At 38.4% G+C, this 19,212-nt stretch overlaps 1 protein-coding gene across 1 annotated transcript in view; it reads right to left on the bottom strand.

Annotated features, from left to right (window-relative positions):
- Positions 1-254: 254 nt before the first annotated feature.
- LOC309435830 (reticulophagy regulator 1-like) overlaps positions 255-19,212 on the bottom strand; it is a gene marked incomplete at its 3' end in the record, with an annotated part of 38,663 nt that continues 19,705 nt past the window's right edge. Inside the window, exon 4 of the mRNA XM_082044573.1 lies at positions 255-360. Coding sequence (XP_081900699.1) covers positions 255-360 — 106 coding nt within the window. The remainder of the gene's footprint in view (positions 361-19,212) is intronic.

A 19,212-nucleotide genomic window follows, 5' to 3' on the forward strand; every position in this document is an offset into this window, starting at 1 on the left:
GACACCAAAACCTGATCTGTATCAGGTAAGAATTGTCACTGTGAGGTATTAAGTGTTTTATCATAAAGCACGTGTAATAATGTGCCACAGTGCATGGGAGTATTTCAAAGTTTTCAAGCAGGAGCAGAAAGAAGAGTTAAAAGAAGTAAGAGACACTTCAACTGCAGTTTAGAAAGCAAATGAGTACATTTTAGTCACATGAAGACAGCAAATCTTCCTGTGGTACAAATATGACGGATCATGCTGGATTTGTGCTACAAACGGAGAAGAGCTGGAGACAGAGCAGCAGGAGATCTTACCGCTAAAAGTAAAAATCTCAACTGCACTGAGACTTTTTGGCCATGGGAACTTGTTAAACAGCTATAAAAGAAAGAGATTTTGGAGGGGAGAAAATACATAATTCATCACCTAGTAATGATCTGAGCAATTTCAGTTATAACTGGATATTTTTCCAAATTTTTCAAGGGACTCTTTACATACAGTTTCATGAAATTACTATATACTATGTTATTTGCTATACTACATTTCCTATTTACCCTAAGATCTACAAAGGTACCTATGTAGCCATTCATCTGTAATCATGATCTGTAAGTCAGTAAAGTCACATTAAAATGCATTTTTTTTTTCTTCCTAAGCACACAAGCTCCTCAAGATTTGGAAACCTGCCCTCTACTTGTCTCTTTTGGTTTGTAGCAATCTGAATCTGTTTCTTCAAAGGATTTGTTTCTTCCCCCATTGAAAAGAGATGAACTATATGCAAGGCAGACCAAATAGCAAAATCCCTATGCAGTAAAATCATCTTGTATTTAACAAGTTGATAAAAAGATAAAAAAAACAGATTTGAAAATATTTTTCAGAAGTGTTGATACAAAGAGTTAAAGTACAAACCTGACAAGTTTTTTGTGTTTTATAAAATAAGTGTTAAACACAGCACAAAACAACAGAAGAAAACAGACTGCCAGCAAGCTACCAAGAAAAGGAGAATATTTAGAAGACAACTCTACCTGTCATTCCATTAAGAACATTAGAAGTCACTCAGTTACATAGAATCTCTACGATTATTAGGACACTCAGAGCCAGGTACTGACAATTTCTATGTCTAAAAGATTTTGCTGGTATGCTCACAGTTTGCTAAGACAACCCACCACCTCTTAGATGCTGCTATCATCCTCTGAAGAGGAGGATATGAGCCAGTTTTCCATCAGTTTTCCATTTCTGCAATGTAAGAAAATCTCACCAGAGAATGGTCAGTGCAATTGCAAGTCACATCTAGATCAAAGTCCAGGTCACCAGTCCTGAATTAGGCCTTACAGGCTTTGGGATGAATAACTGCAGGACTTCAAATACATTAAAATGGAAGCACAACACATAGTCATACATTATTAATAATCTTCATTGACATCAGCTCTATTCTTATGTCCCAGCTCAGAGAGTCAAAGTTCTTAATTAATATTCGGGATTGCTAGCCAAACATTCTCATACTAAACATAACTTCATCTTGCTTTCTTCAGGGCCACAGCCCTTTTCAATGCCTATATAATGAAAGTGAGACAGATTACCAAATTACACTGTCAACTTTTCTCATCAACTTACTCTCTAGTTGTTGGTTTACTGCGTGATAAGAGAGAATGTTTCCAGTGTTTAGCATGTAATGGTAAAATTTCAATAATATTCTCCTCCTTTTAAAAAGGGCTTTTTTTGTTAGAATTATTTTTATTCAATCTCATTGTAGTAGATTGTGCAACTCTGACATAAATATTAGATTGTCACTAATGCGACTCAGTTTCAAGGCCATATTTTTATCTGATGTAGCAATGGGTAACTTGTATGCTGTCACTACTTTGCAACTTCAACACATGTAACACCATATTAGCAAATATTAGCAAATCTCATACATTCTGATGAAAGCAATAAAATGTAAATTTATATAAGTAAAGTTTAAAGTGTTTACAAACTAAAAGAGATGAGGGAAAATAATGCCAGAGTGTATGCCATTTTATAAGGCACATACTTGTGTACGCAGATCAACCAGCTTGTTAAAAAAAAAAAAGAGAGGGAGCAAAACTACAGGAATATCTCACCACAGTTCATGTTAGCATTTAATCTCATATTATACCTCTACCAGCTGTGAGGAGAAACCAGACATATAACCTTGTTAAATGCTAACATCAAAACTTAGAGAAAATACTCCTGCATAATATCACAGGCAACAACATACAAGGGTAAGATCAGCAATGAGAAAAAGCAGCACAAAATCCATTATGCAAAGCAATGGCATGCTTCATACAATAAAAATTCACAGACATACACAACTGCAGCTAGAAGGTACAGTTTATTCTGAGATGCACTGATGAAAACAAAAACTTCATCCTGGAGTGTCCAATTTCTTATCAGAGTTTCTCCAAAGTAAATACTTATCAAACCACAATCACTCTGCTCTTTTAAAATCCAACCCTTTGTGAAATAACTGCAAATTTAAAGCTATGGAGGCCAATGGAACTCCACAGAGCTCCACAGGAAAGCCAATGGGGTAGCCAAGACTGCAAAAAAAGAACTCAACTCTCTCCCGCAATCACACCTACCCCCTAAAACCCTACAGCATTGAATGGCTCTTGGGCTAATACAAGTCAAGAAAGGTTCAGACAAGGAATGATGATCAATGAAGACCTGCAGCTTAACCTGTTTGTCATCAAGGGCACAGGAAGATTTGTGTTTTAGAGGAATCCCCTGAAGCAGCTGGGCAGGTGCTGCCAGAACACTCAGCCAGAAGTGCTGAGCACCCGATAACCTTCGCTCTGCCATGAGGAGATGATAATACACATGACATTTTGCTGAGAGGCTGACAGCGCAACTGGGAAGCTAAATTAACTTCAGTTCTCTAGACTTTTGCCTGAAAGTATAAAAGACATAAATTTTCCTTTCCCTTTTCCTTTACTAATAATCTGTGTTTAAATTTCATGAGGTCATTTAGAACACATGTATAGAACACCTTGTTTTGCACAGCATAATAGCAGCTCCTGTCACTGTTAAAACTTCTTTTTCTCTCATTTATTTTATGGATGTGTAAAGATTTTTCAATAAATCTTTTTGTTAAGCTGTAGAAAATACATTTCAATGGCACATTTTTGTGCCATAAGATTAAAAAATTAGGCTTCCAATTTAGAAGTTACTTATTTATACATGTATTCTATCTATATAAATCTGTAAAATGCATATTTTGTCCCAGCTTTTGCTGTTTCCTTCAGAATCTTGATCTCTGAGATATCTATTAGAAAGCATCCTTCACTTTGAACAAACCTTCTCAGCTCACATACAAATCATAAAATCGTAGAGTATCTCAAGTTGGAAGGGACTCATAAGAATAACTGAGTCCAACTCCCTGGATGTTCCGACAGAGGATGGAAGGAGAAGGGTAAAAAAAATAACACTCTACTCAGACTTTTACTTTTGTCCAGTGAGGTGAGTTTTTATTAGAAAAAAATCAAAAAAAAAAGAAGGAAAAATAATTTATTTAGAAAATATTCAGTGCACTTTAAACACATAATCTTTCAACTACTTTTCAAGTGTCCTGTATTTCTCTCCACTTCTTTTCAGTGACTGGCAAAGAAAGCCCCAGAAGACTAATTCCCATATGCTAAAGTTATACTTCTCAAAAAAAAAGCCTCTTTAGTATGTTTTTGATTACTGAATGATGAAGAAAATATTTTCCAAAGTACATCTGGAAGGGTTTTGAGCAAAGCATTTGAAGGATTAACAAAAAAGTCTGTTTATGTGTCCCTTTCAGAAACTTCTTTATATTTCATTTATCATCAGATTAAGGAGTTTTCAGCTGAATTGCCACATTTTGAGACTTTGATAATAACACAAAATACCTAATTTAGCTAACAAGTTAGGACAGAACTTGCGAAGCTGTGCATTCTAGAAGAGTTGTCTGCTTATGGTGAACTCACAACAGGACCAGTTCTGTTCCTGTACAGCCCTGACGCAAGGACTTCATACAGTAATTGCTCAAACACGTTTGGAGTCTTTGCTATTGATATGCAAGACAGTAGTCTTACATGCTTTTGTCTCAGTTTGTCTTCTAAGAAAACATATACTTGCACTTGGCTAAAAGTTCTTTTAAAAATACTGTTCTGAATATTTTTAAGATCAGACGTGTAAACCTCAGATATTACTGCTCTGATTGATTTTATTACTCTGATGTCATTCCTAAGTGCATAAAAGGAAGTTCTGAAGGTACACATTGACCTTGCAACTTCCATGGAATGTGGTGGTAGCAACAGACACTCTAAAATTGGGCAACAGCGATCTCATGTGACCTTGTGGGATGTCTCACACTTTATATACAATTCATTGATAACATATACAAGTGCAGAAATAAATAGAAGTATTTATTTCAGTCTTACTGTGTCACTTAACTGAATAAAAAGTCAATGCTTGTAATGCTTTTAACAAGAACAGCTATCCTGGGTTGGGCAAAGGTTCACTGAACCCTGTGCCGTGTCTTCAACAGTTGCCAAAACTGAATACCTAGGGACACCTAAGCAACTGAGTAGGAACACGTGAAAATATGTCATGATGCCTCCCATAAAATACAATACAGCCTCCAAAAATCTGCAACTCTGGGACTTGCAAAGCCAGAGGTGGTGATTTTTTATTTAATAGCCTTCAAATAACTGTCCTGTAACTTATATTTTTAATCCATATACAGTTCTAACGTCCACAACAATCCTGTGTCAAGGACTTCTAAAGCTTAATTACATATTTTTATTTTTCCTCAGCCTACTGCCTGCTGTTTTGATGCCTCCTCATTCCAATAGCATGAGACAGAAGGCATGTTCCTCATGGTATCTTAGAGACCTCTATTATATTTCCCCTTAATTACTCCTTTTCTCTTTTGAAACGTCCTACCACATTTACTTGTTCTTTACATGAAAATAGTTTCAAATAATCACTCTAGTTTGTTGCTTTACTCTGGATTTTTTTCTCCTGTATCTTTTTTTCTGGGAGGTAGCAGATCAGAACCACACACACTATTCAAGATGTAGACATACAAAAAAACTGTAAGAGTGGCACGTGGCTGTGCTTACTTTTCCCTGTATGTCTTTTTTACTGACACATAACAGGAGATTTAGTCAGTTGATCAATGCTGGTTTTGTGAGACCACATCTTATTAATGAGTGGTTACAGTCACCTTTTAACATTACTATTTTATATGTGAATTTAGGACTGGTATTCCTGCGTAACTTTGTACAGTTACCTACACTGAATTTCATGTGCAATTTTACTGTGAAAGAATCCTGTAAGGATCTTCTGAAATTCTTCACAGTTGGTCCTTGTCTCCATTTCTTTGAATAATTTGGTACTGTCAACAGGCCTGGCCACCCCACTATTAACTGCCTTTTCAGGATCAGTTAGAATCATAGAATCATTTCAGTTGGAAGAGACCCTCAGGATCATCAAGTCCAACCTAACCTTACCTAACTCTAAGCACTAAACCATGTCCCTAAGAACCTCATCTAAAAAAGCCTTTTAAACACCTCCAGGGATGGTGACTCCACCACTTCCCTGGGCAGCCTCTTCCAATGCCCGACAGCACTTTCCGTGAAGAATTTTTCCCTAATATCCAATCTGAACCTCCCCTGGCACAACTTGAGGCCATTTCCTCTTGTCCTATCACTTGCTATTTGGGAGAAGAGACCAACACCCTCCAATGCAGGTATGAGTACATTTCTCAGAACGGTTCCAGCACACACTGCTGCAGGACTCATTCTCCAACTTTCCATTAACAGGAAAGCTAGCGATTTATTCTCACCACTGTCCCCTATATTCCATCTGTTTTTTTTATTCATGAGTGGATCTTCTCTCATATTCCAGAATTACTTATATGCTTTTAGCTAGTGCCTTTTAGAAACTCAGCTGGGCTACATCAATCTCTACTCAGCATTCTGTCAGAGTCTTCTTGTCTGAAATGTTCAATATATATTTTTTAAAGAATGCTAGTGTTTTAAAGTATTTACAAATAGATTTCTATTATTTTCATACTGGGTATTCTCTTAAGCAATTCTCTTTAAGCATTACCTCACACTATGAACTGACCTACAGTAACATCAATGGCCACTGCTATGTCAGTGATCTACTGATGGTACTACCAATCCAAGCAGTTGGTAAAAAAACGCTGAACTTTTACAAAATAATTAAGTCATTAAGTATATTTCACAAAATATCTCTTCTGCCAGTAAGAAAAATTAGAAGGAAAAAAAAGGAGAGAGACTCATGAAATGAATAGTATACGTTTGTTTCAAAACAGTTGAGCTGTTTTACTCAACTGTGTGTCGAAACACCCAAAAGAATATAATATGTTATGCTGCTGATAGGCTCACATGCTTCAACAGAACTGTGTGCCAGGACATTCCTTACTAAATTAGTGACTAATCAGATGTTATGCTGGGAAACACACCCTCACGTGTTACAACAACCCAGGCGTCTGCAACATGAAAAAAAAAAATAAAAGGGGAACTACGACTACAGGTTCTCATGCCCCCTGTAAATAATTTCCATCCTGCGTTTTGTAATCTAATACTTGTATTTGGCAAACCAGACGCAATTAAAGGTCAAAACCCGGGTACTATATAAACTCTACTTACTCTGATCTTCCTCCTGACTATCACCGTTCTAAAGATTCCAAGCAAAGACGTCCTCTTCCTTACACAGCAATAACTAGTTGTTGTTCTTGTTGAGATACGACAGTAAAAAATATTATTTAAATAATAACAGACAGCGATTCAATGACCTGTGTCTCAGGTTCTGGAAACCTTGGTATTGTCTAGGGAATAACCCAAAAGCTGGTCTCATGATGCTGAAATCAATGCTAAGGGGCAACTGGCCCCAGAACCATTTCTGTACATTATGTATATATATTCTCACAATCAGATTCATGCTGATTTGTGTGGCAAGAAAAATTCTGTGATTGACAACAACTGTGACAGGTGACCACCAAAATGGGGAGACCAATGCCTCTGATAAATATACCTATAAGAGGTTTGGGTATTTTATTCAGTACCCATTTTTGTGGGGCATGAGGCCTATTTTTCTCCCCAAAATAATAAAATAACAAAAGCAATTTTTTTCCAACAGGAAACAGATTATACAGACAAATATTAAGAGTGGGAAAAGCTATTTGTATTTGGCAACAGAAAAACATCTTTTAACTTTTTTGGTGTTTGGCATAAGCCATACCATTTGCTTTTCATGCAGTTTTTTGTGATAATATGAAAATAGGGAATATGGTTACGCCTGCTACCTATTTTTATGGCTTTTTAATGGCTTTTTTCCTAAATATGAATTGACTTTTATTTTTAAAAAACAATTCCAGAAATGGAACAGTCCATTTTTTTCTTAATCTTAAAAGCAGTCTATTTAAAGTTACACTGGGGGCTCCCTGAATGCTATAGTTTATAAATACCCTTTAAGATGACAAGTCAAGTGACTTCAGGATTGCAAGTTATCTCTCACAGTTGTTCAACTGTTAAAATGGAAAGTGGTAAGAATAGAATAAAAATACCCATGGTGAAAATGTTACATGTGCAATGGAATAAATATAGGGAACAGGACACATGAGCATTTTAACATTAATCTCCACTTAAATTTACTCTCTACCCTTTAAAAAAAGGTCAGTTTTGTGAACTTCTCTCCTGATGAGCACCTTGAGGTCTGTCATTTTGTTCAAAGCTCCACAGTGATCAGATGCTTTTTTCCACTACTCATGATCTGTTGGTACTTGTGGCAATGATATTCTGCTGGTTTAGGCATTAATAATAATTTGATGCAACTGCCCTAGTTATGTAATAAAGAACATTTTAAAATACACAAAAAAGGCATAAGAATACGAGCATTACATTTGGAAACAGAACAAATCTCTGATGCAGACAAAGATGCTGTGGCAGCAGCCACAGCAGCAGAGATAAAGCTCTCTGCCCTTCTGTGGCAATCAGAGAGGCTGCTCCTGAACTAGGCAGTAGTTCAAATGTATTGTATTGTATTGTATAAGGATGTTTAGACTGTATTTGAGACTTTGTCTTTTAACAGGGTTGGTACCTTGGTACTCAAAAAAACCACCAAAACAACAAACAAAAAAATCACCAACCCCACTATTACTTGGTAACCAATTCAAAGGTGCAGCGATATGCAACTAAGGTCCACCTGCCTAGAAAAATGACTGATCTGTTTTACTACAACTGCCTAAGTTCTCTGAAATCTTTTAAATAGAATAGAGACTTGCTAACTCTGAGAGCTGCCCTTAAAAAAGGATATTCTTTGGAAGGAACTGACTTTTTCAGTTTGCACTGTCTGCAAAGCCTTGGAACACAGCACCTCAACTTGAAAATAAGGAATCAGACTGCACTCCAAGCCCTAACCTAGCAGTAGTTTTAGTGCACTGATATGCAGCTATGTCTACATAGTCACAACTACAAATTGTGAGACATTTGGTGCCGGCTCCCATCACAAATTAGAAAATTTCAGAGTACTGAATAAGTTTTAAAAATGTTCATAACCGGAGTCTGAGCTCAACATGTGGGTTGAAGTACACCTGCCTAAGAAGGAACATTATTTTTTGGCGGACATTTTATTAGAGTATTTCCAAACCTCTTGGATCCTTCAGCCAGAAGGATCTTTATCTAGGATACAAGGGGTCTTTGGCACTTTCCCCCACATACGCTTCATTCCAAGTTTCACTTTCTTATTGAGGAAATACCTGTCAATGACATCCTCGGACAGGTTTTCTTATAATGCTATTTAGGCCAGCAGCCAAAATAAGAGTGTACCCTTCTACATCCTGCCTCCAAAGCATGCCATTTTTAATAGACGCTTTGTAAATATAAACATGTCAAAAAAAGAAACAAAGCAAGGGCTTTATACTGCAATTGCATTAGTACTGTTAGGGAATAGAGTGCCTTAAAACTTCCCTAAAAATATGCAAAATTGACAGCAATACATGAAGTGTGCTTGTCAGCAGCTGATCATTTCTGAGCAACTTTGAAAAACAAATAGGGAAATAATAACAGATGGTATGGTTAGCAAGCAGAATTCAGTATTTCTGAGAAAGCTGATCTTGCTCAAAAATCATCAGAGAACAACATTTTCTTAGATTCAGGAGGTACTCGGGTATTGTCCCTTTTCTTTTAGTTCATTTGATACTCCCTGTGGACGGTCTTGCGTCCCATAACAAGCAAAGATTAATTAATTGCTTCAAGAGGGATCCCTGCAGACAGACAGAAAAAGTGATCTGAGATGGGTGGTACCGGCACAATTCCTCTGCATTTTTTCAGATACAGTTTTACTACAGACATGCTCACAGGCTTACAAAATGAACCCACAAATATCAGACAGATGAATAATTTAAGACAAGCTTGTAGCTTTCATTGTATGTCCAAAGTGAGGCCTACAATTCAACACAGAAGAGAGTATATTTTGTTTTCCCAGTAATTAATATTTTAAAGCTTTATCTCTGCTGCAGAAAAATACTGGTGCCAATATTGCTGTATCAGTAAGAAACATGAAAATATTAAAAAGTGAAGGACACCTCCAAACTTCTCTGCTGAAAGCTGAGAGAACTTGGCAAATGGCAGGCAACTGCCAATCAGCAAATTCACATGCAGCACCTGCCATACTTGCTCTTGTCTAAGACAGAAGAGTAGATCTAAGCACTTGTTATCGAGGTGGTGCAAAGCTGAGAAAGGGACAAGTGGCACGGGAGAGCTCCAGAGCAACACTCACCATTTTGGTTATTTTCTTTTCCTGCATCTCTGGTTCGTTTCTCCACCCACCTCCTCAATGCAATTTTCTGTATTTGCTTTATCACTTTCCTTGCAACTCCCATCAGCTTCCAGGAGTTGTTTTCTTTTGTTAGTGCTGGAAACAAGCTGAACTAAAAAAAACCCACACACCTGAAATTCTACATATCTTGTACTTAATGTTTAGTTAATACTGTGATGAAAAGAAACATTTTATCATTACAATAAACGTAGCAATAAAAAAAAAGATGTGAGACAGCCTAGATGATGGTAGGCAGCAGTGGGGAGGTCACATTTTTTTCCCCAGTGATGATAATATAATACGGGTGTTACATGACATGCCAGTGAGCATGAACACAGAGCTATCAGAACTGGGTCAGCTCAGAATTAGCAGTTCTTAATGTTGTCCACAATGAACAAATCCACCTGGCTGTGCTCACAGACACAGAACTGCATTTTTGACACAGCAGATCCAGAAGCAAAACTCTCATGAATAATTGAATGGTGGCTGCAGCTCCATACTTCAAACAATTAAACACGAAATAGAGCTGGCTTTACTGTACTTTGAAAATTGCAGAAGAAAATTGCCTTATGTTTAAATAAAAAAAAGATAAATACTGTGTTTCAGTTCTCCCACCATTACTGAGCTAGCATTTTTCAACTGAGTGTAACAGTTCATTTTTACCAGTGAGTAACAAAGGAAATGAATTACTGAGTCACTTTTGCACAGGATGCAGCACAGGCTGCAGTTTGCAAAGACTGCATTTATGTTGGGTAGTTATTTCACACATTTAATCATGGATGCAATGACTTCACTTGAATAAAAGCATTTCAAATCTAGTTTATTTAAGCATAGCAAAAATACATGTCTCATTGTGCTGGTGCCCGGATGACCTGCTTTCCAACATGGAGGCAAAAGGGCAAAATGTTAGGATAAGGATTTTCAGAAACCTCCATATGAGGTTCCATGAAATTACTCCTTTTGACTTATTCAACGAATAATATTTGTTTATGCCTGAGAAGATACACACAGAGTGCTAAAAAAAAAGCTTTCAAACAACATACTTAGAAATTATTACTGAAAGGTCCTGTCTGTGAGAGATTAGTCAGACCAAAATACTACTGTCAAATCTGACTATGTAAGGTGCTCTTCTGCATGGTGAAATTTTAACTACAGATTTGTATAAAACCACTTCTGCTAACCAGAAGAACAGAAGGAAAAAAAATCCCTAGAGGTAAACAAAAGCAATCTCCTGAATTATTCCCTAGTATCTCAGTGCTGAAGAACCAAAATATACTGTGACGTGTTGATCTTACAGAGCTCTCTAAATAGAATTAAAAGTTTAAAATAATCTTGATAATTTTGGCTACTAGCCAATGGGTTAAGGAAACATTATCAGAAGAAGGGAGAGGATTGTGGAAGAAATGAAGAGAGTAACACATTTCTAAAGGAATTATGGTTTATGAAGTTAAAACTAGAAAAAATAGGGCTAGGCAAGCAACTTCAGATAACTGCTCTTGCTTGGATACTCAGAAAGATACTGACCGAATTAATAACAACTGAGAAGCTGTTTAAAGCAGTCAACAATGATTATTCAGCATCCAAACAAGTAAAAAAGAAGGCATACTTCTTCAAAAAAAGTACATAGCCTGTACTAAAGAAAAGATAGAAGCATACAGATCAACCGTTGCAATGCTTTTGAAAATTTCCTATATGACACTTAAAAGCAAACTGCAAAAACATGGCTTATATGCAATCCCTATAAGAAAACTTCAAATTTAATTGAAAAGGGTAGGTATTAGAAGTGTCTTGTTATATGAGATTGATGGGTCCTTAACATTTTCATTTGGTATCCGCACTAATCCTTCAGATGAGTCAGTGGCAATACCCTGGGAGGAGTGGCAGACACTGTAGCGGACAGAATCAGTGTTCAAAGGGGAGCTTAACATGCAAAACTGCTTGAAAAAAAATTTATCAGCCAAAATCATGAGGAAAATACTGTAGTTGACAAGCCAAATGCATGAACGCAAAATGGAAAATTATTTACTGAACAAACAGTGTAGTAAAAAATGAGAATGTACCCAACAGAACAGAAGCTACTTGAGTCATTTGTAATAGTCTTAGGAAAAAGAAAAATACATGCCTAGGATGCATTTACAAGACATATACAGTATACAGCAAAAGTCATCTCTCTTTTACTCGATACTGATAAGGCCTCAGTTTGGGCATCAAGGTAGGAGCAATACAGATGCTCAAACATGAATGATGAAAGTTTCTGAAAACATAACTTGTGACTCAGCAAAGATTAAGTTGATAAAATACATCCTAGTTAAAAAAAGTTAAAGCAGCCCCAGTAAATTTCTGCTAGTCCTTTGCTTCTGCCCTTACTTGCTCAGAAGTTGCTCTTTTCTTGCAGCCATGAGAAAGTTTACCCTTTATTTTTAACTAATAGAGACAGAAAGAAATAAGGCTTACAGAAAGAGGAACACAATGTTTGTTTGGTAGTGGTAAGGAGGCTGGACAATTCCAATATTTTCTACTCATCTCTTCCATGCACTCTCTATAATGAAAGGTCAAGTTGACCTGGAGATGCAGAAGAAAATGCCTTGTGATGGCTAAGGCAGAGTCACGTTACAGCCAAATTGCTGGAGAACTGTGGGAAGTGGGCCTGACTTGAAAAGTTTACAAACCATTCTCTGTGCAAGAAGAAACTGGTTGTATGCAGCACACATTATTCCTGGCATACATAAGCAAAACCAACCAAACAAAAAAACCCCACAAGCCAAACAAACCAACTATTTCTACCAGGGAGATACATAACACCTTCAAAGGCTCAGCCATCTCCTTCAAACAAAAAGAACCAAACCAACCAACCAAGGACAGGTGTGTAGGAAAATGTATTAAACAGTCTTCAGACTTTAAGTGTGACTCTTTGGTCAAAGTTACAGCCTTTCTATTGAAGTATTACCATTTTTTGTTCCCGCAAGAAAATGAACACACAAAATTTTACCAGAATGCCAATTTTATCATTTATCAAATAAAAAAATAAACACTGAAGAACATACTAGTTGAGAAGTGAGCTAACAGTTTGGAAATAGCTAGCAGGAATAATGTCACGCAATATATATTAAAAAAATAATACAAACGTCAAAAAGTTTTTGCAATGTAGACAAATCCTTCTGTAATCTGCAGGAGGTTTGAGCATTTATATATAATGTACCTTTGTGATTTGGAAAAAAATCCCACCATGTGTATTGCTAGTTATCTGAGTTGGAACAATGCATTATGTAAAACAAAGGATAATTACAATTTGATATTTGAACAGTACATTGGCTACTAAATAAATAAAAGTTTAAACTGCAAATAAAACTCAATTTCCATTTGCCAAGACTACAGTTCTACGTGTATGTACCCAGTTTCTGCAGGATTGCAACCACTATTTTATATTAAGAACACTTGGGAGAATCATATTTTTAAGAAGAACTATTTGCAGAATGTTGTCTTGCTTTTATTCAGCCTTATATATATATTCCAGCACAAATTCATATAAAAACATGAGCTAAAATGAACAGAACACTAGATGCCTTCAAATTACACTGAAAAAACTGAAGGAGGAAATATTTGCACTCCGAAGCCTATTTTTATCTATTAGACTATTTTCTGCCCTCTGCCCTCCTGTAGGTCAACAGGAAGGTTTATTTTTTCCAGTCTATTACCAGATTCCATGCGGTTGTGTACAGCCATGTGAAGAATGGATCTCATCTGGATGACCAAACCAAGACTCAGAGACTGCGCAACAGAAACTGATGCCAACAGCCCCGTGTTTCAGTACTGACTGGGCTGCATGCCTGGCCTTGACTTACATGAGCTTTGCTCCCAGCTATAACATCAAGGAAATAGATGAACAAGCATAAAACAGAAACACTTCTGTTACAACCTTGATTCTGTTTAGATTTCCTCATGGAAAAAGACTCTATTTCCTAATCCACTCATCTGCAAAGAGATCTCTTCACAACAACCTGAAGGGCAGGCAGAAGACTTTTTTTTTTGAGATATGATTAAGTAGCATATCCTTAAGGTCTCAAGAGTGATCTGAATACACAACCATAATGTGCCTGAGATTCATCTCAGAGAAACTGCTTGCATGCGCACAGTTACAGAGGCAAATCTAGTCCTCATGCTTGTTTGTCAAGCCCTGCAGTTGTTGCTGTTGTGGAACAGTATTCCAGAACATCAGCTTCTTACTGTAACCATGAGCACCAGTCACTGGCATCCTTGAGACAGGCAGGCCTTCAGATCAGTAAGGAATAATGACACAAGGGTTGTAGTAAATGCGTGTACTCAACTCACTACCCTACGCTTATTGCATATATTCAAGGGAAACAAAAAGTCACCATTAAGGTACAATGTACCTGACCAGCCTACAGGCATTTTATTTAGGACAAGATGAATCATGTTATATATCTCAAAATACTTCACCTCTTTCTCCATTTATCACAAAATAAGACTGGGCAGACTAAATCAGAAATCTTTAGGCAATGACTGGCACATTGTTCTAAGCCAACCCAGCAGGCAAAGCATATGTAAATCAGAGGTATGTAAAGCTTCAGACATAGTAAATGAAGCATGGTAATTAGATGAAGTGGGAATTGTGCCATTTATCTTTAGTGATAACATTAAGAGGCTTTTTCCATTCCTGTCAGTAACATAGTAGGAAGAATTTTGCACAGCTGCATTACTGAGTTATGATTAGATTCAAAAGATATCTTCTTCTTGTAAAAAAACCAAGAAGCATGTATTATGTGGAGTCTGTCAAGCTCTGAACGGTGCTAGTACACAATATTGTTCTTCAGAGTACACTGACCATTGTAACATGCACAAATGTCTATGAGCTGGGCTGATGCAAGTTACAACCTGAATTTGAAGCTGATATGTCACGGCTGGGATTTAGCATCTGCTGGCCCAATAATGGATGCAGTTCCCTACCAAGCAGTAACACTCTTTTCCTGGGAAGCAAGCAGCAACTGTGACGGCTCTGGGAGTCCACAAGTATTGCCACAGTAAACTCAAATGAAAGGAATCACTGGAGGAGAGGCGTGGTGATAAACAGGAATGCCCTCGGTTTGGACAATAACCCCTATGTGTCACGCTTTCAACCTCCTGTCAGTGAAGGCTATTATCTTAGAAGTATCTCAGCTGGCTAACTACTGAGCTTCAAGACAGCTTCAATACTGTGAATATTAACTCATGGTTTCCAGCATCAAGTCCTAAACTGCTCCAGCAAAGATAGTTGACAGTTAAAGCTGCCTTGATTGGTCTGATCATGTGGGCAGCAGTGGGTAAGACATTCTAGTCAGGGTGATACGCTTTCTTATTGTTTCCACCTCTTGGGACCAGAAGAGAACATGCAAGTCTACCTGGGAAGAAAGCCCCCCTCTGGGAAGAAAGTCTTCCTTTCAAACTACAGGGCCAGGAGAACACTTTTAAGCCTTTTTTTCATGGCCTAAAGAATTATAACCAAGGCATTCGATGTATAATAATGTAGTAAGTACTACATACATACTGCAGTCTGTGCAGCTATCAGTGCAATAGTGAGCTTGACACCATCTTTGGTCAGGCAAGTCTCTTCCTAGAAGTCAGTAGCTTTAACTTGTTTAAGAACATGATCAAGCATAGGGGAGCCTGAAAACTAGCTATGCAGAGCTGCCAGGTTTTGTAACATTAACTCTTCACTCTTTGGCTTTTTCTCTTCAGTCACTCTCTGATAGCCATTTTAAAGGACTGTTGCTTAGTCTCTTCTCAGGCTGCAACTGGTTTTTTTAGGCTTGCTGCAAAAGGATGATTTTGAATCCATATTAATTTGAACTCCTTAAGCTTGACCACTCAAGCAATGAGGGTGTGGCACAATTTCTGTGCATATTCTAATACATCTACTAGCACTGACTAGAGAAGCATCAGGTTTCAAAGAAACCTCACCAGGATAGGAAGAAATAAAGCAGCTCTATAAGGTATAAGAAAGTAATTTAACAAGTGACCTTTTCCAGTGCTCTTTTAATAGTTGTTACCCATTTTTTAAAAGGCAAGGTTTCAGTAGAAAAGTTCCTCAGAAACAGAAGCAGATTCAGAAACAGAATGTGGTGCAAGAACCTGCTTCTCTGAGAAAGGTTCAGGATGAGTTCTCATGTTGCTTCAGGTTGAAAAATTTTTAACTTAAAATAGCACTAAATGACTCCATTAGAAATGGGTCAACATGTGTTTATGAAAGGCAGGTCCTGTTTGACCAACCTGATCTCCTCCTACGACAAGGTGACCCACCTAGTAGATGAGGGAAAGGCAGTGGATGTTATGTACTTAGACTTCAGTAAAGGCTTTGACAGCATATCCCACAGCATTCTGCAGGAGAAGCTGGCAGCTCATGGCCTGGATGGGTGTACTCTGCGATGGATAAAGAACTGGCTGGGTGGCTGGGCCCAAAGAGTTGTGGTGAACAGAGCCAAATCAGGTTGGAGGCTGGTTACGAGTGGTGTTCCCCAGGGCTCAGTATTGGGGCCAGTTCTGTTTAATCTCTTTATCAATGTTCTGGATGAGGGGGTTGAGTGCACCCTTAGTAAGTTTGCAGATGACACCAAATTGGGTGGGAGTGTTGATCTGCTGGAGGGTAGGAAGGCCATACAAAGGGATCTGGACTGGCTGGATTGTCGGGTTGAGACCAGTTGTATGAGGTTCAACAAGGCCAAGTGCTGGGTCCTGCACTTGGGTCATAACAACCCCAGGCAGCGCTACAGGCTCCGGTAAGAGTGGCTGGAAATCTGCCTGGCAGAAAGGGATCTGGAGTGTTGATTGACAGCTGGCTGAATATGAGCCAGCAGTGTGCTCAGGTGGCCAAAAAGGCCAACAGCATCCTGGCTTGCATCAGGAATAGTGTGGCCAGCAGGACTAGAGAAGTGATTGTGCCACTGTACTCAGCACTGGTGAGGCCCCACCTTGAATACTGTCTTCAGTTTTGGGCCCCTCATCATAAGAAGGACATTGAGGTACTAGAGAGAGTGCAGAGGAAGCGATCAAGCTGGTGAGGGGCCTGGAACACAAGTCTCATGAGGAGCAGCTGAGAGAACTGGGGCTGTTTAGCATGGAGAAAAGGAGGCTGAGGGGAGACCTTATCACTGTCTGCAACCATCTGAAAGGAGGCTGTAGCATGGAGGGTGTTGGTCTCCCAAGTAGCAAGTGACAAGACAAGAGGAAATGACCTCAAGTTGTGCCAGGGGAGGTTTAGATTGAATATTAGGAAAAAATTGCTCACGGAAAGGATTGTCAGGCACTGGAACAGGCTGGCCAGGGAAGTGGTGGACTCCCCATCCCTGGAGGTGTTTAGACGAGGTTCTTAGGGTTTAGTGCTAGAGTTAGGTTATGGTTGGACTCGATGATCCTGAGGGTCTCTTCCAACTGAAATTATTCTGTGACTCTTAAATAAAAGCACAGGTCTTCTCACATAGACATATTTTATATGGGAGACAGCCAGTTTTCACCGCTTGAGTTATCACAGAATCACAGAATGTTAGGGATTGGAAGGGACTTCCAAAGATCATCTGGTCCAATCCCCCTGCCAAAGCAGGAACACCTAGATGAGGTTACACATGAAGGTGTCCAGGGGGACTTTGAATGTCTCCAGAGGAGACTCCACAAGCTCTCTGGGCAGCCTGTTCCAGTGATCTGTCACCATCACTGAGAAGAAGTTTCTTCTCATATTTAAGTGGAACTTCCTATGTTCCAGTTTGCACCCATTGTCCCTTATCTTACCATTGGTTGTCACCAAGAAGAGCCTGGCTCCATCCTCATGACACTCACCCTTTACATAAGTATAAACATTAATTAGGTCACCCCTCAGTCTCCTCTTCTCCAAGGTAAAGAGCCCCAGCTCCCTCAGCCTTTCCTCATAAGGGAGATGCTTCACTCCCTTTGTTGCCCTGCGCTGGACTCTCTCCAGCAGTTCCCTGTCCTTCTGGAACTGAGGAGTCCAGAACCGGACACAATATGCCAGATGTGGTCAAAGCAGGGCAGAGTAGAGGGAGAGGAGAACCTCTCTTGACCTACTAACCACCCCCCTTCTAGAGTTATGTCAATGAAAAAGAAGACAGGCTACTCTTGCTTGAACTAGTCAGTGGTGCTCAACAAAGATCAAGGAAGACAAAAAAGGAAGGGCAACAAATTAACAGTATCTTTACTGAAGGACTCTGTCTCTGATGCTTTGAATGTATGTGCTGCACAATGCACATGAATGTTGAAAAAATTAATTTTTAAAAGAGTAATAAACAGTCATTCATCCTCCAACTACCACAAGCTTTAACTGCACAATAATAGTAGAAAGCATACCATCTCACTGCTAAAATCATCATGTGATAGCAAGTGACTGATATTAATTTTCAAAAGCAGAATTACAGAACACAAAGTTAAGGCAGGAAACAAGTCTGTTCAGATAATTTGTTACTTTCTGACTATATTTTTTTTTAAATAAACTAAACAGTGTGTGGCAATGTTGTTGAGCACTAGAATTGGTCACTTACGCAGTTAAACCATTAAAACAGGTCTTGGCACAGTTTTGGTACATGCCAACTAGCACCTTCCCAAAGAACCCAAGGTAGTTTCCAAGTTGGTGCAGACCAGGAATCCCTTCCAGCCTGCATACGGCCATTCCACATGGACCATAAGGCACATAAATGCTACAGACACACTTGTTTTGGGCCTCAATGCCAGAGAATGGTCATGAACACATTTAATTTATTAGAATATGCAGTGCCTCTCATTCAGAGTACCACAATCTATCTTTTTTTTCCCTCTCTGTTTGTTATTTAAGAGCATGAGATTCTCTCCTGAGTAGTGTGTTTTGTGAACAGAGAGTATGGGGATACACTTGATACAGCTTGATTATATAAGATAACATGAAAACAGTTTTTCATATCAAATCTTGAGTAAAATGAAAAGCAACCATGCACACAGATTCAATGTCTTATAGCAGTTCTTCTAATTTCAACCCAATTAACAGGCACATTTATATGTTAACATTCAGAAAAAAAACAAAATGACCAAACAAAAACCAAACAAAAACCAAAAACACAAATGCAAGCACACAGACACACCAAAACGAAAAACAACAAAAACAGAAAACAACCACCAAAACCCACAAATATCCACCACAGTGCTATCGTAAAGTCAAGTCTCTATGTGAACTTACAGAAGTTCAAAAGGAAAGCTAGGGTACAACAATTGAAATGCCATTTATGCTAAATAACCTCTCTTAAAGCCGCCTTAACACCAGAGGACTGTGAAGTGTCTAAAGCAACAGCTATTTTTAGAGAAGGTATGCAAACACCAGAGAACTGCAAACCGGTAAAGACTCTGTTCTGTGCAAACTGTCAGGTA

Source organism: Streptopelia decaocto (genome assembly GCF_964273445.1).
Source record: "Streptopelia decaocto genome assembly, chromosome: 2".
NCBI classification, from domain to species: Eukaryota; Metazoa; Chordata; class Aves; order Columbiformes; family Columbidae; genus Streptopelia; species Streptopelia decaocto.